This window comes from Micromys minutus, assembly GCF_963924665.1.
Source record: "Micromys minutus genome assembly, chromosome: 17".
Classification (NCBI taxonomy): domain Eukaryota; kingdom Metazoa; phylum Chordata; class Mammalia; order Rodentia; family Muridae; genus Micromys; species Micromys minutus.
In genome coordinates this window covers 45,882,868-45,910,345 of record NC_137952.1, presented here as the reverse complement: position 1 = coordinate 45,910,345, position 27,478 = coordinate 45,882,868, and the positions used below count along the sequence as shown (strand labels likewise).

At 42.3% G+C, this 27,478-nt stretch overlaps 1 protein-coding gene across 1 annotated transcript in view; it reads left to right on the top strand.

The window, feature by feature from the left end:
• SEL1L2 (SEL1L2 adaptor subunit of SYVN1 ubiquitin ligase) overlaps positions 1-27,478 on the top strand; it is a gene marked incomplete at both ends in the record, with an annotated part of 118,032 nt that overhangs the window by 38,318 nt on the left and 52,236 nt on the right. Inside the window, one exon of the mRNA XM_080931432.1 lies at positions 18,313-18,481. Coding sequence (XP_080787558.1) covers positions 18,313-18,481 — 169 coding nt within the window. The remainder of the gene's footprint in view (positions 1-18,312; positions 18,482-27,478) is intronic.

The window sequence follows — 27,478 nt, the reverse complement described above, 5'->3', positions numbered from 1 at the left end:
TCAAGGAAATTAAGCTATCCTTGCACGCCAAGAATGACCCCATTTCTCCACAATATCTAATCTGTTTAATACACTACTGAACTCAAGTTGCTGGTGGTTTGATGAGTATTTTTATATCAATTTAATCAGCGATGAAGGTCTGCAGTTTTCTGGCTTTGTACTAGCCCCGTGTTGCTTTGGTAACAGGGCAATGCTAACCTCAGAGACTGATTTTGAAAATTTCCCTTCTGTTCAAATATTTTAGAATACTCTTAGGCAAGGTTTAGGTTCTTTTTTGCAAGTTTAGAAGGAATATGTATATACAAGATCTACATACAAATAATATAAAATGTGAAATTTGCAAAATGTAAAACTAGAAGAAATACTTACACATACCTCTTATATGTCATAGACTATCCTTGGAAAAAATAGAAAAATATGTTTCCAAACACATTTATTATTTGGAAATATATGGATATTCATATAAGCGGGAATAAAGTGTCTTGCTTTGCTATTGCTGTGACAAAGCACCATGGCCAAGAACACTTATAAAATAAATACAGTATTTATGTGGGTTTAGTCTTCTTATGATTGAAGTCTATTGGAGCAGAGCAAAGACAGGTCAATGGGAAGGGCTGAGTCCTCACATTTTAATCTGCAACCAAGATGCAAGACGGGGAACACTGGAAATGATGAGTCTTTTGGTCCTCAAAGCTACCACTGACACACCTCCTATGAAGTTGCATCTCCCAATCCTTTCCAGACAGTTTTACCACACTGCCCCACCTCCTGGTCTGTCCCTCACAGAATCCCTCCACCCATCCTCCTCCCCTTCGCCTCTGAGAGAGTGGAGCCTCCTCTGGGTCCCCCACCCTCGCATATCAAGCCTGTACCAGATTAGGCACATCCTCTCGCACTGAGACCAGACAAGGCAGACATGAAGACTGAGCTGCCTGATGGCTACATGTGTGACTGGGGGCCTTGTTTCAGCCTGTGTTTTTGACTCCGTTGGTTTCCTTGTCAGATTCCCATCTACTTTAGGGCCTTCATTATTTACCCAAACTCCTCCAAAAGTGTCACCAACCTCCACATCACCTTTGGCTTCACGTATCTGCCTGCATCTGTTTCAGTCTTATGCTGCAAAGAGCCTCTCAGAGGGCAATTACGTTAGGCTTCTGTCTGCAAGTATGACAGAGTATCATTAGTAATCCCAGGGATTGGCGTTTGCCCGAGGGATGGGTTTTGAGTTGGGTCAGTTATTGGTTGGTCTTTCCTTTGGTCTCTGCTCCATCCCTGCATTTCTTTTAGACAGAACAAATTTTGGGACAAAAGTTTTGTGAGTGAGTTGGTGTCCTTATCCCTCCACTGGGGATCCTGCCTAGCTACATGAGGTGGCCTCTTCAGGTTCCATGTCCCCACTGTTAGGCATCTCTAGGCTAAGGTCACCTACATGGACTCCAGGGAGGCTCCCCTGTCTCTAGGACTTCCCAGAGATTCTCCTCCATTTTCCACTCTCTGCCAAATTCTCCTGGGCCTCTCTCTTGTCTCTCCCACACCTGATTATGCCTCCCCCATTCCTATTCCTCCTCCCCCACAGTTTCCTTATTCAAAGTACCTCATACAGAATATAAATAACCTAACAAAAAGTTAGGTAAGGTTTTTTTTCTACACACTAAATTTCAGCCTCAAATTCACAAAAAGTTTGTGGTGTCCAGATCTCTTTTGAATGGGAAAACCATAAATAAGATGTCAGGCTTTGATTAAAAACACAGTTTCTTAAAATAGTCCATTTAAAACACCTTAGGTCTCATAACTGAATGTAAACACCATAGAAGTTTGACAATAATAAAACACTTCTGACTGCACAGTGCCCTAAGATTAATGAGACTCAAAGGCACAGTGAATCTGCGGTGTTTCTGCCAGCACTCACACATGTCAAGTAGCACAGCTTCAGTACAACTTGGTTCTGAACACACCACGAGCCCACTTTGTACTTCACGTGTCACGCATCACCAACAGGTCGTCCTCTGAAATACTATGGCTCAGACTCAGACCTGTTGTAAATGGTGGATTTCAATGTTCTTACTCCTCATACAAAGCTTCCGCTTTTGTAGAAACACATAATTTAATTATGGGAAGAAATGCTGGCGATTTTCCAGCCACTGTGTCATAATATATTTGAATAAAGTTAGTGTATATTGGGATCACATTGTATCAGAATGTTTGATGCTAATGATTGCTACTTGGGTTATTGATTATGTTCAATTTGAAAAGGTAATGTGTTAAATTTTGGCTTGGAATTAGCAGAGCATTCCAAAGCAAGTGAAGCAATATAAACATACTGTTGCTATTTTAAACTTTATACTTAAACAAAGTAGCATTCTTGGCAATGGTGATTCTATCATATTCCAGTGTAAAACCTCAAATCTGATGAAACGATGTCCTCCAACTACTCACTGGGAATAAGTCAGAAAACCAGTCTCCTTTTAATTTCAGCCTCAAGTAGGACTCCAGTGTTTCCCAGTAAATGCTGACGTCTTGCTGGTCAAACTTGCCGCAGCCTTTTCTTCTCAAGCTTCTAATATGTGTTCCCTTCACTTTTGGCAGATGATCACACTTTTTTTTCTTACTGAAGAAATAAAGGTTAAAAAGCAAACCATCTAAAAGGCAGTTCTGCAGCCATCTACCCACAATTCTGTCAACCTGTCATCTAGTGTGTGTGCGCCAACATAATCTATCCTAGGCACAAACGGCATAAGGCTCACTATGAGAATGTCTAAAAGACATTTGAAACATGGCATGTTTATTGTTGAACTTTTGACTTTCTTCAACCCTGAGCCTATTTCCCCAGTGTGCACCGTTGTAGAGAAAATGTAAACTAACAACATGGCTGCTCTGGCAAAGGAGCAGATCCAAAATCTAATCTGTCTGGAATGCAGACACACCCTGGATTACACCCTGGATTACACCCTGGATTACACTCTGGATTACAGTATGACCTAATTGAAATACAGACTCTCCCTTAGTACACACCTTTAGTCCTTAACGATGAAGGTAAGGTTTGTAGAAGCAAGCAGCCATGTATGACATCCTACTGAGGGGCAAAGTGACGACCAAAGCTTCGAGAGGATGATTTGGAGATAAGATACACCCAACTTACACCAGAACAAGACAGGAAAGAGAGGCTACTTGAGAGCAGTTTTACAGAAACAGGTTACAGAAAGAACAAGCTAGATATAGATGAAGACAGAACTAGCCAGAAAATTACAAGGAGCCAGAAAATTATAACATGTTGCTAAAGTTAGTATGAGGCCAGGCAGAACAATTCAGTCAGAAGCTGAGAAAAGCTGGACTTAATCAGTCATCCATTGACTCTCATGGATCCTCCTTGCTGGTCTCTTTTACTACCCAAACATTTCCTCCTCCTACCTTCAGGCCATACGTGTTCTATTACTCCCTGCCCCTTAAGGTCACTTCCTTCACTATCCTGGTCCCCTTTTTACTTTTCATGATCTACACACACACACACACACACACACACACTCATTCATAGCACTTGTCCACACCACGTTGCATAATCTCATATATAGAACACCCTGGAAGAAACTAGAAAAGTCTGTTGTTTTCAAACACATTGATATCATTCAGCAATATATAAATATTAACATAAAGGAGGATAAATAAAGAATATGAATAACATCATAAGAAGATAGATAAAGCCTTTTGGGCTTCTTTTATTGATCTTTGAATGTATTTTCTAAGCTCTTTCTATCCATCTCTGATTACCAGCCACATTCAGCTTCCCACTGATTGTCTGAATCGCTGAAGTTTTCCCAGTGTTTCTATTTGCTTTCTTTTGTTGTTCCTGCTGAACTTTTATTCCACACCGGTGACTTTTTCATCTGTCTTCCTGATATTCTTTTTCATTTCCTGACTTTTCTGTGCTGCTACTTTGCTCTCTAGGTCCTTGGTAGAGTGTATCTGCTCATTTGAGTCCCCTTTGGTGTGGTTGATCAGTTTTACCAGAAAACTCTGATTAGCTTGTGTTAACAGTTTCCCATACACAGAAGGGTCCTCTACAGGCCATATTTGGCTTTGAAATCTGTGTTCAGCAGGTTCTCCTAATCTTCTAAGGCTCCTCAGATTGTACATGTGGTAGCTAATGCTGTGACCAGAGCCTGTCACAGCACTGAGATCTGCACATCAGCATATTTGTCTTCCTAGTTCTATGCAATCCTGTGTATGTTTCACCCTATAAGAGAGATACAGCTGCGGATGTCCAGAATTCAGCTTGAGCTTTAATGTCTGGGGCTCCATAGCATGGAAAGGCATATATGTGGCTCCAGAGGTTGTTTCTTCTGTTGACCTCAGAACAAGGGCTGTCAAACTCCAGAATCTGCTCCTGACCACTCTAGTAAGGGCACCTTTCCCTGTGTCATTTGCTGCTTGAGATCAGCACACTTCTCTTCCCAAGCTTTCCATGGCTGCCTCTAGGGCTCTCATCCCAGGACTATGGCCCCGCTCCCTTCATTGTGGTTGTTTCCTGTTCTCAGGTCCCACTGGATTAGACCAGTTTGAGACAATAGGTTCCTCTCCAGCTGCCATTCATTCACTGTCTCCATGTCATATGCAGTGACAGAATGATTTTCATCTCCACTGCTGACCCATTTGCTGGAGGAATCACTGTCTGTCTCTAATACTACAACTTCCATGGTGTGATCACACACACACTTGCTGTCTGAGAACTTAGAACACAGAGGCAGGAAGAACAAGGCCAGACCGGTCTACATGGGCAGTTCCAGGCCAACTAGAACTACCTGGCAAGATCTTATCTCAAACAAACAAGAACAAAATAAAACAAAACAAAACCCCTCCTAACTGGATCTACAGCATATGAAGACTGTAAGCCTATCCCAAGGGTAGCCCACCAATCTCCTTTCTATCTGCTTTATCTTCTGAATGAGGAATTCTCACACCCCACCCCCCATGCCAGGGAGCCTTGGGACTAAAACTGTTAGCCCAGTTGATATCCGTGTATAACCATTTTGTCCTCCACAGTTTTCGGGTAGCCTATCGCTGCCTCTGGGATTTTCCAGAGTTCTGTTTCCCTTTTGGAATAGGGCCCATCTTTTTCTTATTCTGACATTTCTCCTGGGCTGCATAGAGGCAGCTTCTTGTCTGCAATAGTCCCCAGAAGTCTGAGAGAGAGAGAGACGTGTTTAATAATGAAAGGTTATTTCTTCTCTATCAGGTAACAGGCATTTTGTTTTTAACGCCAGTACTTACTGCATCTAACATATCTGGCTTGCTAGAATAAAACTCTGAGTCACGTTGGGAAATGTACCCTAAGATAATTTTCTAGTCCTAATTGAAAATAGTCTAGAAAAATGAAGAACACTAAGACGATTAGTTAAAAGCCTCTTTGCATCAATTTAAGCAACTCAAAGATTAAATCTTACTTTAAAAGAAGGAAGCAGCTAAAATAGATTATAATGCTCAAAATTACCCATCTCCTCGTTTTGTCAAACACATGCCGTATACATTTATTTAAGACTTAGAGAGACCATGAGCTGATACAGTTTCAGTTCTTGATTGAAAGCCGTAACAGAAACAGCATCTGCTCTCTGTTGTTTTGGCTATGTGCGCCTGGATCATTACTGTTTGATGAGTGACAGTCATTTCCATGCTACTCCATTTATGTGCTCTGATCTCACTCTCATCCGCATCGAACCTTCTCCCACTGCTACCCAGAGTAGGGGCTCTGAGCATTTAGTAGGCAACAGACTCCCGTGATGTCTTAGAACACAGATGAGTGGGCTTAACCCCCAGAGTTTCAGCTTCTGTAGACCTAAAGTGGAGCCAAGAATTCACATGCCTTACAAATTCCTGAGCGATGCCTTGGTAGCTCTTCTGGGACCGACTTTTGAGAACCAGTGAGCTAGAGAAACCAAGTGTTTGAACAAAAAAATACCACTTCCTTCTCTCTTATTCCTGATTATTGCATAAACTGGCCTCTTTGACGCCAGGGGCCCAAGTGTTCACACTTTAGAACCAGGGTGGCTGAAACACACTGAATGGGCTCTCCATTGATACATACTGGAAGCAGAAATTCACTTATTCCTCCTTATCAAACCATCGGCAGCAGCCTGCCTCCCTTCGGTCATCACGGGTATCCACCCAAACAAGGGCCGCCTGGGAGGGCGTTTGATGGAGCCTTGTGGTGTTGCTGTTGCCCTCATACATGACTTCAGTAAGCTCTCATTTACTTTCCACTCTTTCCAGAGAAGCTTGGGTAAACAGGAAGTAGTACACCAGAGTCAAAGAGTGCTGGTTACTTTAAGGAACAGTGAGAGCTAGAAAATGGTTAATTATGGAAAGTGAGGAATGTCTTTTGACAGTTAACACCCTAGACAAGGTCACTAACAGGTAAAGAATCTTCATCTGGCAATTTTTTTAACTTTTCACCTGTTCATCACTTGCAAAGAATGAGGCTCCTGTCCCAACTCATTCCCAGCACTCACTCACAGAGAAACAATTTCTGTTCTCCATAGTGTACAATCACATACTTCAAATTCGTTACACACACACACACACACACACACACACACACACACTCACACACATGAGATTACCTTGTTGTCCCTCCTCCCTTTGTTGTCCATCCACCCATCTTTGGTTCCTCTTTGTGGTACTTCAGAAGCATCCTTTGTCTGCCCACATGGTCTCTCTCTGTTGCTTCTGCGTTCATCGGCATCACACCATTCTTTACCTGGTCGCCTACTGCAGCTTCCCCATTATCCTTCCTGCCTCCTCTGATGATGCTCTGCAATCTCATATCAGTTGCTCCCATCAGCCAGAATGGTCCTTGTAAAGTGATAGCAACCTGCATTTTGAATGAAACCCTGGCTCCCTACTCTTCCTGTATAGAACCCCTCCCCCACTCCCCTACGCTCACAAACGTTCAGAGCCTTAGTCACAGCATACATTGATTGTTAAAACTAAATGCATTAATAGCTTTTACTGATTATTGTTATTGTTTTTCTTCTCACACGCTGATGGAAGTTCCCAGAGAACAGCAAGTACCTCGGTCCCTCATGCCATGGTCTCTTTAATTCCTAGCCAACAGAGAATGTGAGCAAAGGAATCACTGCTAATGGGTACCACACTGCTGGATTCTTTCATTGCCTCCCAAAAGCTATACAAAGAGGCTACTAAAACCCCTCAGCCACTGGGCATGTTTTTTTTCTTTATGAAATCCTCTTAAAGAGAGAATGTGGGATCTGAGAACCAACTTATTTTCAGCACCAAATAAATATAGTCCACCCAGCAATAGGAGCACAGGAAATGCTAAAACTCTTGTTTAATCTTATTGACTAAAATTAGTGCAATTACTACCAAAAAGGATTTTAGATGTTCTAAATATATATTTTTTTAATTGTGTAGAGGGTTTGGTTGTGGTTGTTGCTTGTTTTTTGTTATTGTTGTTTGTTCGTTTGTTTTGGGTTTGTTTTGTTTTTTGAGATAGGCTCTCCCTACATATCCCCGCCTGTCCTAAACCAGGCTGGCCTCAAACTCACGGAGATCCATCTGCCTATACCTTCCAAGTGTTGAGATTAAAGGCAAGCACCATCAGGCCTGGCCTTGGCTTTTTGAAATTAAAGTCACTCAATGACAGTCACCGTTCACAGCCCAGGCCCTGGCTTCGGAGCTGCCCCTGTGGCTTGGTGTTCATCATTCCTCAACCTCACCCAGCTGCCTCCGCTGTGCTGTCTTCCTTGGACATCTTCCTGCTCCGTTTTGCCTGTTCCTTTGCCTCTGCTGTTTTGCTGCCAGGACTGTCCTTCATGAGGTATCTTACAGAAAAATGTGTCCCTAGACACCCTAGAGCCAATAACACTAACTTTTAAAACCTCCCAACCAGAAAATAATGTTGAAAGGTAGAGACCTTTTTTTTTTTTTTTTTTAATTCACAGGGGTATCTCCAGCTTTTGATGTCTGTGAGAGTCCTAGAAGGTTCTCTGATACCTGTCACAGCCGGTTGTGCTACTTGTTTTGAGGAAGCAAGAGAGGAAACCACTCAGAAAACACTGTAGCATCAGAGCCATTAACAGACATCACTCAAGCCCATACTGCCTTCTACACTGGATGTTAGTACTTGGTTTATTTTGGTTTGGTTTGTTTTTTGTTTTTGAGGACAGGGTTTTTCTGTGTGGCTCTGGCTTTCTGGAACTCACTCTGTAGACCAGACTGGCATGAACTCAGAGATCCAGAGATCCATCTACCTCGGTCTTCTGAGTGCTGGGACTAAAGACATGCACCACCACTGCATGTCACCAAGTACTTTTACATTGCTGTTTTAAGGGCCATCCTTTTAGTAGTGCAGTGTGGCATATTGCCTGTGAGTGACACTTCAGGAAAGGAGCACAGCCCCATGCAGCATCCTGAGGACTTCTACTTAGAGACTTCCACTCAGGTTGTGCAGTTCCTTAACTTCATAACAGAAAAGAATTTCAGGATGAGCCAGGATGAAGCCAAGTCACAGTTTATTGAGAGATTGTTCAACACAGATTTATACAAAAGAATTAATAGAGAGACACAAAGGAAGAGATACAACCTGGAGCTACTTGAGGGTATGGGCTTTATAAAGGATAACCAACCTTGTTGTCTTTATAGCACATATGTATATATATATATATGTGTGTGTGTGTGTGTGTGTGTGTGTGTGTGTGTGTGTGTGTGTATGTATGTATATATATATATATATATATATATATATATATATATATGCATACACATATACATATATACATGGGCATGATTTTTGTGGGTTTGGAAATTACCTTCAAAGGTCACTAAGAAGATCAGTTGAGATCATGGGATGTACACTAGGGTACACTAGAAAGCATTATAGCTATTAAAGTTAACTCTAGATCACAGGGGTACAGAAAGTTAGGGTATTTTCATTATAAACAAATTTAATAATTTTGTTTGTAAGAGGGGGAAGGGGAGGGGGAAGAGAGAGGTGGAAAAGAGGGAGAGGGAAAAAAAGGAGTGGGAAAGGAGAGGGGGAAAGAGGGAGAAGGAGGGGGGAGAGGGAAAAGGAAGAGAGGAAAGAAGGAAGGAGGAGGAGGAGGAAGAGGAGGAGGAGGAGGAGGGAAAGGAGGAGGGAAAAAGAGGAGGGAAAAGGAGAAAGGAAAAGGAGGACAGAAAAGAAGGAAGAAAAAGAGGAAGGAAAAGAAAGAAGAAAAATAAAAAGAAGAAAGAAGACAAAAGAAGAAAAAAGAAGAGAAAGGAAGAAAGAAGAAAGAGAAGGAAGAGAAGAAAGAGAAAAAAGAAAGAAAAGAAAGAGGAAAGAAAAGGAAGAAAAAGAAAAGGAAGAAAAGAAAGAAAAGGAAGAAGGAGAAGAAAGAGGAAGAAGAGGAAGAAGAAGAGAAGGGGAAACAAGAAAAAAGATAGAAAGAAAGAAAGGAAGGAAGAAGGAAGAAAGAAAAAGAAATAAAGGAAGGAAGAAAGAAAGAAAGGAAGGAAGGAAGGAAGGAAGAAGGAAGAAAGAAAGGAAGGAAGGAAGAAGAAAAAAGAAAGGAAGGAAGAAGGAAGGAAGGAAGAAAGGAAAAAAGAAAGAAAAGAAAGAAAGAAAAGAAAGAAAGAAAGAAAGAAGAAAGAAAGAAAGAAAGAAAGAAAGAAAGAAAGAAGGAAGAAAGAAAGAAAGGAGAGAAAGAAAACTAGATGCAGTGAACAAACCTCTTTGTGCATCTGACCCCTCTGCTGTGCCCTTTTGTCTGCTGGGTGTTTATGGAGCTTAGGTAGACCCTGAGGTCCACATCTTGATATCAACAGAGCACCTGTGTACCTGGGCCCTCAATTATTGCACACAGTAGAACTGTCATTGACCTAAGCATGAGCTTGTTGATTTTGACACGTTAAGTATTGTGATTTAATTTACTCATGTCCAGTGTTTAGTTGAGACCTACTAAAAAACAAAAAACAAACAAACAAAAACCCCTCAAACCCTCAGCTTTTACTTATACGAAATTCAAATTTAACTGCATACTTTATATCTATTTACTGAATCTATCTACCCTACAGAAGAAACAAAAACAAAAACAAAAAAACCCCCAAACCTCAGAATCCTTACCTGTCCTCATCGAAACCTGTACACCAATCAGAACACTGTTATGCACCGTTCATAAATCCCACAGGTAAGAACTACCCAGAATCTATCAGTGGATGAATGGAAAAATATGATGTGATTTATCTGCTGTGATGGTTCATATCATCTACCACTTTCACAGGATCTAGAGTCATCCAATACAAGCCCCTGGGCACATCTGTGAGGGGTGTGGCTAGCCTCTCAACAGGTTATAGAGATACTTCCTGGTGAGATGAAATAGGGAAATGAGAAGACTGTGACAGTTAGAATGAGAATATCCCAATCAGCTCTGACTGGCTTCAGCCGCCATGCCTGCTGCTTGCTGACAAGTGCCCACACCATGACAGATTCTGACCCCTCTGAAACAGTAAGCTCAAATAAATCCTTCCCTCTGTGAGTTGCCTTGGTCACGGTGTTTAATCACAGCAATAGAAAAAGAACCACTGCAATGACTCACTCTAACCATGGCAACACCATCCTGGATGCTGGGTCCCAAGACTGAACAAAAAGGAGGGAAAACAACTAACTGAGCCCAGCACTCATGTTTCCTGACTTGGGGTGCAATGTGTGACCAGCTGTCTCAAGATCCAACACCCTGCCTTTCCTGCCGTGATGAGCTACACTCTGGAGTATAAACTAAATAGACCTTCCCTTCCTTCCATCCTTAAGTTGCTTCCTTAAGTCAGAGTATTGTTTATCACAGCAATAGAAAATTTACTATGTCCATATGTGGTTTATTATTTGACCATAAAAAGGAACGAAATGCTGATGTAAGCTACAATAAAGATTCGCTTTGCAAAAAATCATCCTACGTGGAAGCAGCTAGTCACACAAGAAAGCAAAAATGTCATTATATGGCAACATGTATGTGAGGAATCAAAATATAGAAACTACAGGGACAGAACATAGATTAGTGGTGAGGACTAACAGTAGGAAAGATTTAAAAATAAGAAGGATGACAGACAGGCAGACAGACAGACAGACAGGAAACTATTGAAAAGAGAGTCCTGAAAAACTGTAATAAAGATACCAAAGTGTTGCTTTTCATGATTCATGGCTCCTGGCAAGAATTAGGGATAGGGCGTGGGGGCTCGGTTTTAAGAGGTGGCCATTGTGAGTTTGACCATGCTCCACTGAGCATATAGGCAACACATATTGGACATGGTTGGCTTTTTGTTGTTGCTTTGGGAGATTTTTGGCTGGGGGTGAGAAGGTGAGGGGACTGGGAGTGGAAGGGGGTAAGAATAGGGGAGTGGGGGTAAGGAAGTGGGGGTGGTACGCAGGGAGGGTAGGGGGTAAGAAGGGGTGGAAGGGGTGGTCCTGGGGGGAATGGGAAGCAAGTATGATTAGGGTTCATTGTAAAAAATTTCCAAAAATTTAATAAAAATATTATATTGTAGTGAGGGTAAGCTTTTGCATGGAGACTTACCTATGCATCCCCTACTTCCACGTAGGATGATTCTTTTCTAACTTAAAGAAGCATTTCAGAAAGCAGGAGTTTAAACTTCAGTAACAGAGAAAAAAAAATAACTTGGCCCTTTGTATAAGTACTAATTGACAAAAAGAGTTTATAACTTTCTCAGACAGCTTGTTCTGAAAAGGTATATTAATAGATTTTTCTTCATAAGCCTTTTTAACTTTAAAAAATTATTTATTTATTTTATATATGGCTTTCATCAGACACACCAGAAGAGGGCATTGGATCCCACCTCAGATGGCTGTGAGCCACCATGTGGTCGCTAGGAATTAAACTCAGTACCTCTCAAAAAACAGTCAATGCTCTTTTTGTTGTTTATTTCTACACTCAAGATTTCATTCTCCTCCCGGCTCACCCTCCTACTGTTCCATATCCCATACCTCCTCCCCACAACCCCTGTCGCCACCAGGATGTCCCCACCCACCCTGCCAGACCTCTAAACTCCCTGGGGCCTCCAGTCTCTTGAGGGTGAGGTGCATCTTCTCTAACTCCAGACCCGGGAGTCCTCTGCTGTATATGTGTTGAGGCCTCATATCAGCTGGTGTATGCTGCCTGGTTGGTGATTCAGTGTCCGAGAGATCTCAGGGGTCCAGGTTAACTGAGACTGCTGGTTCTCTAACAAGGTTGCCCTCCTCCTCAGCTTCCTCCAGCTTTTCCTTAATTTAACCACAGGGTCAGCAGCTACTGTTGATTGGATGGATGCAAATATCTGAATCTGACTCTTTCAGCTGCTTGTTGGGTCTTTCAGAGGGCAGTCATGACAGGTCCCTTTTTGTGAGTATTCCATAGCCTCAGTAATGGTGAGGCCTTGGGGCCTTCCCTTGAGCTGGATCCCCTTTTGGGCCCATCCCTGAACTTCTTTTCCTCAGGCTCTTCTCCATTTCCATCCCTGCAGTTCTTTCAGACAGGAACAATTATGGGTCAGAGTTTTGACTGTAGGATGGCAACTCCATCCCTCACTTAATGCCCTGTCTTTCTGCTGATGGTGGGCTTTACAAGTTCCCTCTTCCCACTGTAGTGCATTTCATCTAGGGTCCCCCACTTTGAATCCTGTCAGTCTCTCACCTCCCAGGTCTCTGGTATATTCTGGAGGGTACCTCTACCTCCTACCTCTCAAGGTTGCCTGCTGGCCCTCAAGACTTCAGTCCTCCCCCCACCCAATACCAGATCATGTTTCCCTCTCTCCCCTCACCCTTGTCCTCTTTCCCTCCCAGGTCCCTCCCTCCCTCCCCTCTTCTGGTTGCTCTCTTCTCCCTCCAAGTGGGACTGAGGCATCCTCACTTGGGCCCTTCAGCTTGTTGACCTTTTTGAGTTCTGTGGACTGCATCTTGGGTATTCTGTTTTTTTGTTTTGTTTTGGACTATGCATGTCCTTTTGGGTCTGAGTTACCTCACTTGGGAAGATATTTTCTAGTTCCATCTACTTGTCTGCAAAGCTCAGGATGTCTTCAATCTTAATAGCCGAGTAGAATTCCATGTGTAAATAAACCAGATTTTCTGTATCCATTCTTCTGTTGTGGGACATCTGGGTTGTTTCCAGCTTCTGGCTATCACAAATAAGACTGCTATGAACATAGTAGAACATGTGTCCCTGTGTCATGGTGGGGCATCTTTTGGGCATATTCCCAAGAGTGGTATTGCTGGGTCTTTAGGTAGCTCTATTTCCAATTTTCTGAGGAACTTCCAAATTGATTTCCAGAGTGGTTGTACCAGTTTGCAAACCCACCAACAATGGAAGAGTGCTCTTTCTCCACATCCTTGACAACATGTGTTGTCTTCAAAACCAAAAAAGAGGTTTTGATCTTAGCCATTCTGATTGGCTTGAGGTGGAATCTCAGGGTTGTTTTGATTTTTATTTCTCTGATCACTAAGGACTTTGAGCATTTCTTTAGGTGCTTCTCACCCATTCACGATTTCTCCAGTGTAAATTTTGGTTTAGTTCTATACCCCATTTTTTGATTGGGTTGTTTGGCATTTGGGTGGTTAGCTTCTTGAGTTCTTTATAGACTTTGGTTATTAGCCCTTTATCAAATGTGGGGTGAGTGGAGATCCTTTTCCCAGTCTGTAGGTTGCAGATTTGTCTTATTGACTATGTCCTTTGCCTTACAGAAGCTTTCCAGTTTCATGAGGTCCTGTTTATCAATTTCTTGATTTTAGAGAATGAGCCACCGGGGCTCTGTTTAGAAAGTTTCCCCCTGTGCCAATGAGTTCAAGGATCTATTCCACTTTCTCTTCTATTAGATTCAGTATATCTGGTTTTATGTTCAGGTCCTTGATCCACTTTGACTTGAGGTTTGTGAAAGGTGACAAATATGGGTCTATTTTTGTTTTTCTACATACATACAGCCAGTTCAATGAGCACCATTTACTGAAGATGCTTCTTTTTTTCCATTATATGTTTTGGGCTTCTTTGTCAAAGATCAAGTGTGTGTAAGTGTGTGGTTTTATTTCTGGGTCTTCACATCTTCAATTCTATTCCATTGATCAGCCTGTCTGTCTCTGTACCAATGCCATGCAGTTTTTATCACTATTGCTCTGTAGCAGAGCTTGAAGTCAGGAGTGGGGATTCCCCCAGCCATTCTTTTATTGTTGAGAATCGTCTTCACTGTTCTGGGTACTTTTGCTTTTCCAGAGGAATTTGAGAATTGCTTTTTCCGTGTCTTTAAAGAATTTTGTTGGGATTTTATGAGGATTGCATTGAATCTGTAGATCGCCTTTGGATGGCCATTTTTACTATGTTAATTCTGCCAGTCCATGAGCATGGAAGGTCTCTCCATTTTCTGAGATCTTCTTCAGCTTTTTCTTGAGAAACTTGAAGCTATTGTCATACAAATCTTTCATTTATTTGGTTAGTGTTACCCCAAGATATTTTATATTATTTGTGGTTATTATGAAGGGAGTTGTTTCTCTAATTTCTTTCTCATCCTATTTATCATTTCTATAAAGGAATGATATTGATTTATTTGAGTTAGTTTTATATCTGGCCACTTTGCTGAGGCTGTTTATCAGAAGGAAAAATTCTCTGGTAAAATTTTTGGGGTCTCTTATGTATACTAGCATATCATCTGCAAATAGTGATACCTTTATTTCTTTTTTGCCAATTTGTATCCCCTTGATATCTTTTTGTTGTCTTATTGTTCTAGCTAGTACTTCAAGTACTATATTGAATATGGGGAGAGAGAACATCCTTGTCTTGTCCCTGATTTTAATGGAATTGCTTCAAGTATCTCTCCATTTAATTTGATATTGGCTGTTGGTTTGCAATAAATTGCTTTTATTATGTTTAGGTATTGACCTTGAATTCCTGATCTCTCCAATATTTTTAACATGAAGGGGTGTTGGATCTTGTCAAATGCTTTTTCTGCATCTAAGGAGATGATCATGTGATTATTTTCTTGGAGGTTGTTTATATAGTGGGTTATGTTAATGGATTTTCATATATTGAACCATCCCTGCATTCCCTGGATGAAGCCTACTTGATCATGGTGAATGATGGTTTTGATGTGTTCTTGGATTCAGTTAGCAAGAATTGAGTATTTTGGCATTGATATTCATAAGCGAAATTGATCTGAAGTTCTCTTTTGTGTTGCATTCTTGTATGGTTTAAGTATCAGAGTAATTGTTGCTTAATAGACTAAATTAGGTAATGTTCCTTCTGTTTCTATTTTATGGAATGGTTTCAGGAATATTGGTATCAGGTCTTCTTTGAAGGTCTGGTAGAATTCTGAACTAAATCCATCTGGCCCTAGGCTTTTTGGTTTTGTTTGTTTTTGTTTTGTTTTTTGGTTGGGGGGTTTTTAATGATCTTTTCTATTTCCTTATGGGATATGGGCCTGTTTAGATAGTTTGCCTGCTCTTGATTTAACTTTGGCATGTAGTATCTGTCTAGAAAACCATCAATTTCATCTAGATTTTCCAGTTTTGTTTAATATAGGCTTTTGTAGTAGGACCTGATAATTTTTTTAACTTCCTCAGTTTCTGTCATTATATCTCCCTTTTCATTTCTGAGTTTGTGATTTTGGAACTGCCTCTGGGCCCTTTAGTTAGTTAGACTAGGGGTTTCTCTATCTTGTTGATTCTCTCAAAGAACCAGCTTTTGGTTTTGTTGATTTTTTGTAATGTTCTCTTTGCTTCTACTTGGTTGATTTCAGCTCTGAGTTTGACTATTTCCTGCCTTTTACTCCTCTTGGGTGAGTTTGCTTCTTTTTGTTCTAGAGCTAGCAGATGCACTGTTAAGTTGCTGGTGTAAGATCTCTCCAGTTTCTTTACCAGGGCACTTAGTGCTATGAATTTTCCTCTTAGTACTACTTCCATTATGTTCCGTAAGTTTGGGTATAATGTGTCAACATTTTCATTCCAGGAAGTCTTTAGTTTCTTTATTTCTTCCATGACCAAGTTATCATTGAGTAGAAAGTTGTTCAGTTTCCACCTGTATGTGGACTTTCTGTTATTTTTGTTGTTATTAAATACCAGCCTCAGACCATGGTGGTCTGATAGGGTACATGGAATTATTTCAATCTTGTATCTGTTGAGGATTGTTTTGTAACCAATTATACGGTCAGTTTTGGAGAATGTGCCATGAGGTGCTGAGAAGAAGGTATATTCTTTTTGTTTTAGGATGAAATGTCCTATAGATGTCTGTTAAATCCAAGTTGTTCATAACCTCTATTAGTTTCACTGTGTCTCTGTTTAGTTTCTGTTTCAATGACCTGCCCATTGGTGAAAGTGGGATGTTAAAGTCTCCCACTATTATTGCCTGGGGTTCAATGTGTGTTTTGAGCTTTAGTAATGTTTTTTATGAATGTAGGTACTCTTGAATTTGGGGCATAGATGTTCAGAATTGAGACTGGTTCTTGGTAGATTTTTCCTTTGATGAACATTGTTTCCTTCCTCATCTTTCTTACATCTATAATTCCTGACCTCTTTCTTAGGTTTTCAATTTCTAAGTTTGCCTCCATTTTTGTTTTCTTTATTGTTTCTACTTCCATTTTGTGGTCTTGGACTGCTTTATGCAATTATTTCACCAGTTTAATTGTGTTTTCCTGTACTTCTTTAAGGGGTTTGTTTATTTCCTCTTTAAGGGCTTCTACCTCTTTACCTATGTTTTTTCTGTATTTCTTTCAGTGAGTTAGTTATATCCTTCTTAAAGGATCTATTATCTTCATGAGATAGGATTTTAGGTCAGCTTTCTGATTTTGTGTTGGTGTATTCAGGGCTTGCTATGGAGAACTGGGTTCTGATGATGGCCACGTATATTAGCTTCTGTTGCTTTTGGTATTGTGCTTGCCTCTTGTCATCTGGTTATCCCTGGTGTTTACTGGTCTGATTGACTCTGTCTGGAGTCTTCCTTCTTTTTCTCTGGGTTGCTACAGGTCTGCTGGTAGGCCTGCTACACTGGCAGTAGCTTATCTCTTGTGGTGCTTTCCCACTGGAGGGTCTTCAGGGGGGGTAAAGAAGCTTCTGATCTGTTGCTCTGGCTGCAGTAGATCTCCTGGGAGGCCTTCAGACTGTTGGGTCTTCAGTGGAGCTGTCAAGCTGTTGTCCTATGTGAAGCTGTTCTCCAGGGAGCCTACAGAATGTGGTTTCTGTTTCCCTGTGTGCAGCCGAACTCCAGGGAGGCTTTCAGTCTTTTGGATCAGTTGCCTTGCATGCCACAGAGCCCCTGGGAGGTCGTCAGACTGTGGTGTCTGTTGCCCAGTTGCCCTGTGTACAGAGGTAGTCCTGGGATGCTTTCAAGCTGTGGTGTCCTGGGTGCAGTGGACATCCTGGGATGTCTCCAGCTTTGTTGTCAGATGCCCTAGGTGGAGCAGATCTCCTGGGATGCCTCTGAGTGCAGCCCATCTTCTTATATGCCTCAGGATATGGTGTCTTCCAGGGAGCAGACTAGCTTCCAGCAGAAAGGACCAGGCAAAAGGGGAGTAGTATTTGGGTTCGGTGGGAGGGGCTTGGGGAATGGTAGGTCCCCAAGTCCACTGGGCTCCCAGCAGCCTTCGTGGGGGGAAGGAGGGAAGGAGTGTTCTTACCAGATGCTCTGTGTGCAGTGGGTCCTCTGGTATGCCTGAGGATACAGCCTCTTCCAGAGAGCAGACTAGCCAGCAGTCTGTCCCAGCAGACAGGACCAGTGGAAGGGGAATGATATTCAGACGGTTGGCACAGTCAGTGTTCTTAACCACTGAGCCATCTCCTTAAATTCTTTTTTAATCTTTATTATTTTGTACAATTCAAAATAAACTGCACATACATACACACACTTAAAAACTCGTAACTTTAATTCAAGTAGGTTAATTAGGTCGATTCTAGGAAATACGCCAGGGAAAGACCTCTTTTCCGTTTTTAAAGGTTGTGACAGTTCCTTATATATTTGTGTAACATGTGAAGCAGAATCATCTCCACTTATTTAAGCTCACATAATTGATATCACCATGACAACTTAGCAGGGGAAGAGTAAACTGGTTAAATTCTCCTTCTATTTTATTTATAACATTTAGTTTTTACTGTTTGGCTCCATAGTTTAGATAATAATGTAGCAGATTTGAAAGAGTTTCCTCCATACACTATAGATTCTTTAAGTGCAGCAAGCCATATGTCATTTTGATGTTAAAAGTTGGGGTACTAAACTTGCCTTTGTTTTAGAAATGAGAAAGTTTTCAACCCTCCTTTTAAAAGTCACACAGGAGTGAGATGAACTCGGATCCTTTTCATCACAGGTATCAGTGAGCAAAGCCAAGCAGTTCTTGTCACACCTACTGGAACAAGGAAAAGCAAACAAAATATCCAATAAAAGAGAAGATCCCTTAGGAAAAAGGAAGCATCAACATAAGTTAAAAGTAAAAGGAATTCAAAGTGAGAATCTCCTGAGGAGAAGCCGAAACTATTGTGAGTAGAACAGTCTTGCACTTGACACTCTGAAATGGCTGACTAAGCACAAATGACATTTTTAGAGCTGCTTTTGAGAAAACACAGGGTATGGTTATAAATATATATTTTTAAACTATGATTCTTTTGTTTCTTTTCTTTTTTTTAAAGATCTATTTATTTATGTATGTGACTACATTGTAGCTGTCTTTAGACACACCAGAAGAGGGCATCAGATCTCATTACAGATGGTTGTGAGCCACCATGTGGTTGCTGGGATTTGAACTCAGGACCTTTGGAAGAGCAGCCAGTGCTCTAACCACTGAGCCATCTCTCCAGCCCTGGTTATAAATATTTATACACACAACAATGTCATGTTCTACTGGCTCCTGCTCTGCGGCTTTAACTCAGGATTCAGGATAATGGTAACAGGTAACTATGTCTCACGGGAGAAAAAAAATCTCCAAAATTATACAGGCCCTTATCAGTTACTCTGCTAACAGAAACCCAAGAAAATGAAAATTAATATAAATATATTATAAATTAATATAAATATAAAATTAATATAATGCCTGTTTTGTTCAACGCTGGTAGCCTAAGTCTTCCTAACAAAAGCACACATGCTTCATAGTTAGACTTCTTAACATAAAAGAAGATTCTAGAAAAATGCTGTCTCCATAGAGTTTGTGTGTAGAATTCAAAATGTTTATTCTCTGGCAATATCGTGTGTGTGTGTGTGTGTGTGTGTGTGTGTGTGTAAGCGATTTTGATTATATTCACCCCACAGTCCCCTCTATTATCCCTCTCCTACTCCCTTCCCCCACTCCTACTTTTATTTGATTGCAAACATAAAGTTTAAAAAATATTTTTAACATTTTATTTAAGCCCAATGCACTCTTCTCTGTTTTATATATATATATATATATATATTCCTATCCTGTCAACATGTTATTTAAATAGATACTTGGCAGCTAATATTGAGGGGGAAATTGTAAGAATATCTGTTTTCAGTGATACTATAAAAATGTGTAAATGTCTAAACTTATTTAAAATATGTCATACACTGTAATAGTTACCTGTCATTTTTAATGGAGAAATATGGTCTGCCTTTTATTTAACCTGTATTGGCCCTCCTAATGTACACCATTCCCATCCCACTACACATAAGCTCTCCCACCAGAGGCTTTCTTGTGGAACAGGAAACCAAAACATGTTAATCAAAGCTCTCTACAGGAACAGAACCAATATGGTTAATACAGATTAAAAGCACACTTACTTAATTGACTGACACCATCGGTCTGGGTATGCAGCAATGGCCGTCCTTACCCTGGAGAGGCTGGGAACTTGGGGATTCTCAGTCCATGAGGCTGAATGCCTCAACAGTCCCCATGGCCTGGGAAATTTCCAGAGAACCTTTGGTCTTCAGTCTATACTGAAAGGTGCTGCTGGGTAGTTTTATGTCAACTTTACATGAGCTGCAGTCATCTGAGAGGAGGGAAACTCAAGAAAATGCCTCCATAAGATCAGGCTGTAGGCAGCCTGCAGGGCCACGCATTGATTAGTGATTAGAGGTAGTGTTATTCCTGGGCTGGTGGTCCTGGGTTCTCTAAGAAAACAAGCTGAGCAAGCCATACTGAGCAAGGCAGAGAGCAGCACCCCTCCGTGGCCTCTGCATCAGCTCCTCCTCTCAGGTTCCAGCCCTACTCTGTTAAGTTCCTGTCCTGACTTCCTTTGATAATGAAGTGGAAGCACCTTTTTCTCCCCAAGTTGCTTTGGTCATGGTGTTTCATTAGAGTGGTAGTAACCCTACCTAGGAAGAAGGCTCAAGAAGCTGGGTTCTGATGTAGACGAAGGATGGTAGCAGAGGTGGAGGCAACAGGGTAGAGCTCACAAAAAAGAAAGAGAGAAAGAGGGAAGGAGGGAGGGAGGGAGGGGGAGAGAGAGAGAGAGAGAGAGGGAGGGAGGGAGGGAGGGAGGGAGGGAGGGAGGGAGGGAGACAGACTTACCAGGCAGAAGCTAACTAGGTTAGTGTTTGAATAGCTGGGGACCACAGCCAAGGCCAGATGACACATTAATTGGCCTTCGATTCGTGTATTTTTCTACTCCTTATATCTTCAAAGTTTGTTCGTTTTCGATGCTGGAAATCAATCACAAAACCTTTGAAGCAGTGCCCTGCCACCAAGCTGTACCTCCAGCCTCCATACCCTTGTTGGTTTTAAGTTTAAGAGTTGAGGCCATGAGATGGCTCCAGGTGTAAAGCCAATAGCAACCTGGGTTGAATCCCTGGAACCCATGTGGTGAAAGATGAGAACAGAACTCCTACAAGAAGTCCTGAGAACTCCATATGTGCACTGTAATACGTAATATATATGTACCGTAATATGTAATATGCAAGAGACACATGCACTAAAGAATTAAATGTAAAATAATGTAAGATTTATACTTATTAAATTTTACTGTAAGGGGCAGTGTAGCTCAGTAGAAGAGAAGGCCCTTACTACTCAAGGATTTGGGTAGTTCAATCCCCTAACCCCACAAAAAAAAAAAAATGCAAAAACCAAACAATTCACTGTGACCATTTTAAACTATTAGTCCAAACTCCTTATTATACCTACTAATTCATTGATTTATAATCTTTTGCCCAATCTCTTGTTACAGAAGTCAGTGGGAGAGTGCCAAATTTAGAGCCCCAAACTCATAGTAGTTCTACAAATCTACATAATAATATTTACTGGATCAGCCAGATTGAATTCTAAACGTGATGAAGTTGTGAAGATTCTATCTGCTGAAATATGTTAAATGGCATGCATGTCTTCATGAAACTGCCCTAACAATCATTTATGGATTGAAAGTGGGCAAGCATCTGCTTATGATCCCCCTTCCACCTCACGCTGGAAGCTGGTATCAGCTGATGCCAATTTTTAAAATCAAATTTATTTACTTATCCTCTTTATAATCCAATATCAGCTCCTCCTACAAGTTCTTGCCCCATTCTGCCTTCCCTTTCTTAAGGGAAGCTCTCCTCTGGGTATCAACACCTCTACACACACTCACACACATCAAGTCACTACAGGAATAGGCTCATCCTCTTTCACTGAGGCCACACAAGGCTGTCCATTTAGGAGTGTGGGGTTCACAGGCAGGCAGGCAGCAGGCTCAGGGAGAGCCCCTGCTGTTATTTGAGGGACCTGCATGAAGACCAAGCTGTTCTTCTGCTACATATGTGCAGGAGGCCTAGGTCCACCCCATGCTTACTATTTGGTTAGTGATTCAGCCTCTGGGAGTTCCCAAGGGTACTGGTTAGTTGACTCTGTTGGTCTTCCTGTGGCATTCTTGTCCTCCTCAGGTCCCTCAATCTTTCTTCAACTCTTTCATAAGACACCTTGAGTTCCTCGAGCTGTTTATCATTTAAAATTTTGAGATTTACAATATCAATTCTCTCATTTCTTTCCTCTCTCCAAACCTTCTCTTTCAAATTCATGGCCTCTTTCATAAATTTTAAGTAGCAGCATTGGTTGTGGTGGTGGTGGTAGTGGGGTGTATGTGTGTGTGTGTGTGTGTGTGTGTGTGTGTGTGTGGTACATAAGCACAACCTGCTCAGTCTGTATAACATTACCTGTATACATTTTCAGGGCTGATGAGTTGGTGTTAGATAAGCAATTGGTGGGTTGTTCCCTGGGGAAGACTGTTTCTCCCTCTCTCAGCATTCCTTAGTAGCCTACAGTTCTTTGTGTAGGGATTAGGTCTCTTGGCTCTCCCCCTGTCATGTTAGGAGCCAGGAAGGTGATGGTGGTGCTAAGTCAGGATGCCAACAAACCCCAAAATTGGGAGATTCCAAGTCATGTTTTTAAGTCATCCATGCCTCAGATGAACAAAAAGGCTGTTTTAATCCCTGGAATACATCAGCCTCTCTTTCTGTTCTGTGAAATCTTAAGTCTGCAATCTCAGACTCGTTTCATAAAGGCAATATTCTTCTAGAACAACTCAAGAAGATGTTACATTTCCCTTTAAGTCAATGGATGCAAGGTGACGCCAGGAGATACGGAGGGTCACTGGAGACTGGACAGTCAAAGGGATTGCGAGAAGTCATAGACTCAGAAAAAAGCCAGCACGTAGAAGACCAGGTACCCACACATACACCAGCACACAGACACTCACATAGAGACAGGCCTAGAGACGCTCATAGGCAGGTTGTTATCAAAGGCAGAAGATCTCTGGCCTCTGACTACAGGGCCCAATATATATAAAATTCACACTAACATTCTGCCGGCAATAGTCACATAACAGATTGTATCATAGTCACATAACAGATTGTATCACTGTTAAGCTGTGGATTCTGCAGACACCTGAGGTCTGTCACTTTGTGATAACTTGTACCCCACCTTCCCATGTTTGTCATTAGCCATCTTGACCCATGCCAGATAACTACGACAGCACCAGGTTGTCCACACACAAACTGGCCCTTATGGCTTTGTGTTCCTCAAAACTGTAAATAGCATGAAAACATGTTTTAGGCATCAGGAGTTGAGAAAGAGGAAGCCGTGGAGGTAAGATCTTCTCTAATAAGAAAATCTGAACCTCACAAACTGTGGAAGTGAAGTAATAACACAGGATTAGACATGATTACAGGTTCACTGTAAACCTTGCTGAATTCTGATTTATTTAGTCTAACATTTCTGTGCATGGAATGTCATCTTGGCAATTGGATATAGGTGTTCTGAATAAGTGCATTTTCCCAGGCCTCTGGGTACACCCTAAAAGAGAAACAAAACTTAGCCTAACTCATCTTAAACTGCTTCTATTCTAGAAATGGAAACGATTGACATCAAGCTGAAGTCTCTAGAGCATGCATATGGTTTTCCACACTGTGAAAACAGCAATGACTCCTTTTCAGTCTTGCCAATTGTTCTTTAACCCAGAGCTTCTCAGATATAAGGAAGAGTAGTTGCATCCCCATCACTTAAAAGCAAGATGTGTTCCTGGCACAGGGTTTGCCAAGTACTCAGAGCGAATAAATACTTGATGAATTAAACTGAATCAGCTTGTCTCTGTGCAGAGTTAGTACATGGTCTTCGAACTGAGTTGAAACTCAGAATTTTCTTTGAAGTACACTGTATTATAGGTGACACTCAAAAGTAGTAAAGCCTTGGCCTTCTAGAGCACACGTGAGTGATGTTTTATGGTTGAACATGATGCTTTCACAGCCATTACTTGTTTGAAGATGGCACAAACATTCTCCCTCTGAGTACTTAGCCCTATGACTTCAACAGCTAATTCTTTCTTCTGAGACAAAATTAAATCTTAAAAAAAGTAATTATCCTTATTAAATTGTTGGCTGGACAAATCAATAGCCAGTCTGAGTGCTGGAGTGGTGGACCCTGGGTCTCCAGACTCTTGTGTTCCCTCCTGACTCCCATGGGATTACTCGGCATTCATTTTACTTATCTTTCTCTGCCACTACCACATCCTTGGATGGAGGAGAATATTTTCACAACTTATATAAATCGCGTCTGGACGTGCCTTTCTCTTGTTTCTGCAGTCTAAAACAGCTAGGCTAAGCTTCTGCCTTCCGTTTTATTGACTTTTTGAACAGTTGCAACACTGACAAGTGTCAGACAAACACTCCTTTAACGAGCACATGTCCCCCATTGCAGACAACCCTCAGTCTCCAAGTGGGACTGTATTTTCAGACAGGCACCTCCAAATAGATGGCTGCCCCGGGAGTCACTGCCAACTGCCATCAGACCAGGAGTAGAAAGTCATGATCATCTTGCTTCACTTGGGACAGTCCTGAGGCAACTCTTGTTCCAAGGTGCCGTTGGGTACACGCAAAGTGTTTTATTAAATCTGCCTCAGGGTCTTCCTCTGCTCCATTCCAACTTGTTCCCAGGTGAGGGTCCAGAGACACTTCACAATGAGGAGGGAGGTAGAGAGTGAACAATGTATGTCTCTCTTGGACCACTCACTAGAAAGTCTTCTTTTCCCTTTTGACCTCAAAGGATCAGCCACAAAAACTATGTCTCGGGTTGAAATGGTATTGACTAGAGGTCAGTCACATCTTTTCCAGAAGGGGATGAATCACTCTCACATCTTGCGGGGAAGGGTGAGAAGGAAACATCCAACTTAAGGGAGCTTGGTCTCAGGGTTCTCAATTCTTCTCCTCCAGATGATTAATTCCAAGCTTCCACACTGGGAATCTGGGCTTGATTTCCAGAGGGAGAAAAATACAAGACTCAGCCACCCCAAAGGCACTTCTTCAACTCTGCTCTCAGCGTCTGCTTCTCAGGGCACTCAACAGCCACACCTTAATATCTCTCCTACTGTTTGCTATTCTAGGTCAACACGGTTACACATAAAGGAATTTATTCCATTCTCGCAAAGTGGTGGCTAATTCAGTCTGGAAACTACTCCTGTTGTAGACGCCTAGACACGAGGCTCACAGAGTTTCACAACTTCTCTCTTTTAAACCAGTGTAGCCACTGCTCCTTTAAAAGAGAAAAATTGTGAGCCTTTGTGAGGCTGAGTAAATGAGAGCACCGAGAGCACGGAGAGCACTGAGAGCACGAAGAGCACTGAGAGCATTGAGAGCACAGAGAACACTGAGAGCAGAGAGAGCACGGAGAGCACTGAGAGCACGGAGAGCACTGAGAGCACGGAGAGCACTGAGAGCATTGAGAGCACAGAGAGCACTGAGAGCACAGAGAGCACGGAGAGCACTGAGAGCACGGAGAGCACTGAGAGCACGGAGAGCACTGAGAGCACTGAGAGCACAGAGAGCACTGAGAGCACAGAGAGCACTGAGAGCACAGAGAGCACGGAGAGCACGGAGAGCACTGAGAGCACTGAGAGCACGAAGAGCACTGAGAGCACGGAGAGCACGGAGAGCACTGAGAGCACGGAGAGCATGGAGAGCACTGAGAACACTGAGAGCACGGAGAGCACTGAGAGCACTGAGAGCACTGAGAGCGCTGAGAGCACGGAGAGCACTGAGAGCATGGAGAGTGCTGAGAGCGCTGAGAGCACGGAGAGCACAGAGAGCAAGGAGAGCACTGAGAGCATGGAGAGCACTGAGAGCACGGAGAGCACTGAGAGCATGGAGGAAAGCACTGAGAGCACGGAGAGCACAGAGAGCACTGAGAGCGCTGAGAGCACGGAGAGCACTGAGAGCACAGAGAGCACTGAGAGCACTGAGAGCACTGAGAGCACGGAGAGCGCTGAGAGCACGGAGAGCATTGAGAGTGCTGAGAGCACGGAGAGCACTGAGAGTGCTGAGAGCACGGAGAGCGCTGAGAGCTCGGAGAGCACAGAGAGCACTGAGAGCACTGAGAGCACTGAGAGCACTGAGAGCACTGAGAGCACTGAGAGCATTGAGAGCGCTGAGAGCACGGAGAGCACGGAGAGCACTGAGAGCATGGAGGAGAGCGCTGAGAGCATGGAGAGCACTGAGAGTGCTGAGAGCACTGAGAGCACGGAGAGCACGGAGAGCACGGAGAGCACTGAGAGCACGGAGAGCACGGAGAGCACTGAGAGCGGTCTGGCACTAACTGCTTTATAAGTATTAACACCTGCTACTAGACATTGGCTTGATTCTTATGTATTTTATAAAATATATTTCTTTTGGTTAAACTAAGAGTTTTAGATAGTAAATTATATCTCAAGCCAGAATCCTGATTTCATGCTGTACCTTCATTTATGCTTGAAGAGAGGGAGTATTTTATTTCCCAGGTTAACACTATCTTCCTTCAGTACCCCTGGGCATCCTGGTGTTAGATAGCAATGGTCAGTAGACAATCAAGTGTATCATTACAGTAGCGCTGTTCTTACTCGAGTACGTTTGAGTTAATCGCATCTGCTAAACTCTGTGCCGAGTCATTCTTTCTTGGATGCAATGTTATTTTTAGAAACAGATCATTATTCTCCCTCCTTGACAATATTCTGTCTTCTTGGCACACATAGGGGAGAATGTGAAGAGTTTTCCTGATGTGAATCCCGAAAAGTCAGAGGCTGCAGTTGTTCTGTATTAAATGCAACTGCAGTCAGTGGGAAGGACACAGCAGCCAGCGTTAGCCAGCTTTGCTGCCATAGGCAAGGGCCTTCTGTTTTTATCTCCGTCACTTTGTAAATATAGACTCGTGGTCAGACTCAAAGACCCCGTGGTGGCTTGTCCATCAGTCCTTTTACTCTCAATGATCCCTTCATAATTCATGATGTAAATGTAACTTGAGGTGTGAAATAACTTATTACCTTCTTTGTGTTTGCTAAGTAACTTTAAAAGTATTTCCTTATAATCTGGAGGTTAGGATTTTAGAGACTGGAGTTAAACATAAAAATGGGAGAATGTAGCAAGAAGCAAAGGAAAGAGCAGAGCAAAGTGGGGAGAAGATGGAGTTTTGATGCGAGACATAGGATGGAGGCAGTACAGGTCAAGAGTTCGCACAGGCATCTCACGAGAGAGAGATACACCCAATTGTCTTTACAGAGAATACATTTACATGTATGTGACTCTTATTTAGGAAAGTTGGCAACTTAAGGGTCAGCAGTATAAGGCAAAGATGACCAGTGCTTTCAGCTATGGGAAGGTGACCTGGGTCCAGGAACTACCAAACACAGAGAGGTTTACCAGATATACTGCTCACTTATGATCTCACAAAGCAATCTTTTCAGGAGTGGGTGACTGGGCCAACCAGCTGTCTAACAAGGTCAGAGCACTAGGCTGGAGACCTAGAGAGACAAGAAAAAAGCAATCCCTCCTCCCTTCGGCAGATAGCTCATACTCAGATCTGGGTGTGTCTGTTCCTAAACTGAGAGTGTCTCAGTTTGCTCGTGCTGTCATAACAAAATGCCATGGACTGAGTGACTTAACAGAAATAATGCTTTCTTGCAGCTCAGTGGACCCAAATTCTAAAACCAGGGTGCTGGCAGGTTTGGTGTCAGCTAAAGGCTTCTAGCCCTGGCTTATAGAAGGTCATTTTCTGACTAATACCGTGCAACCCAACATGGTGGGCTAGCATTTTGGCA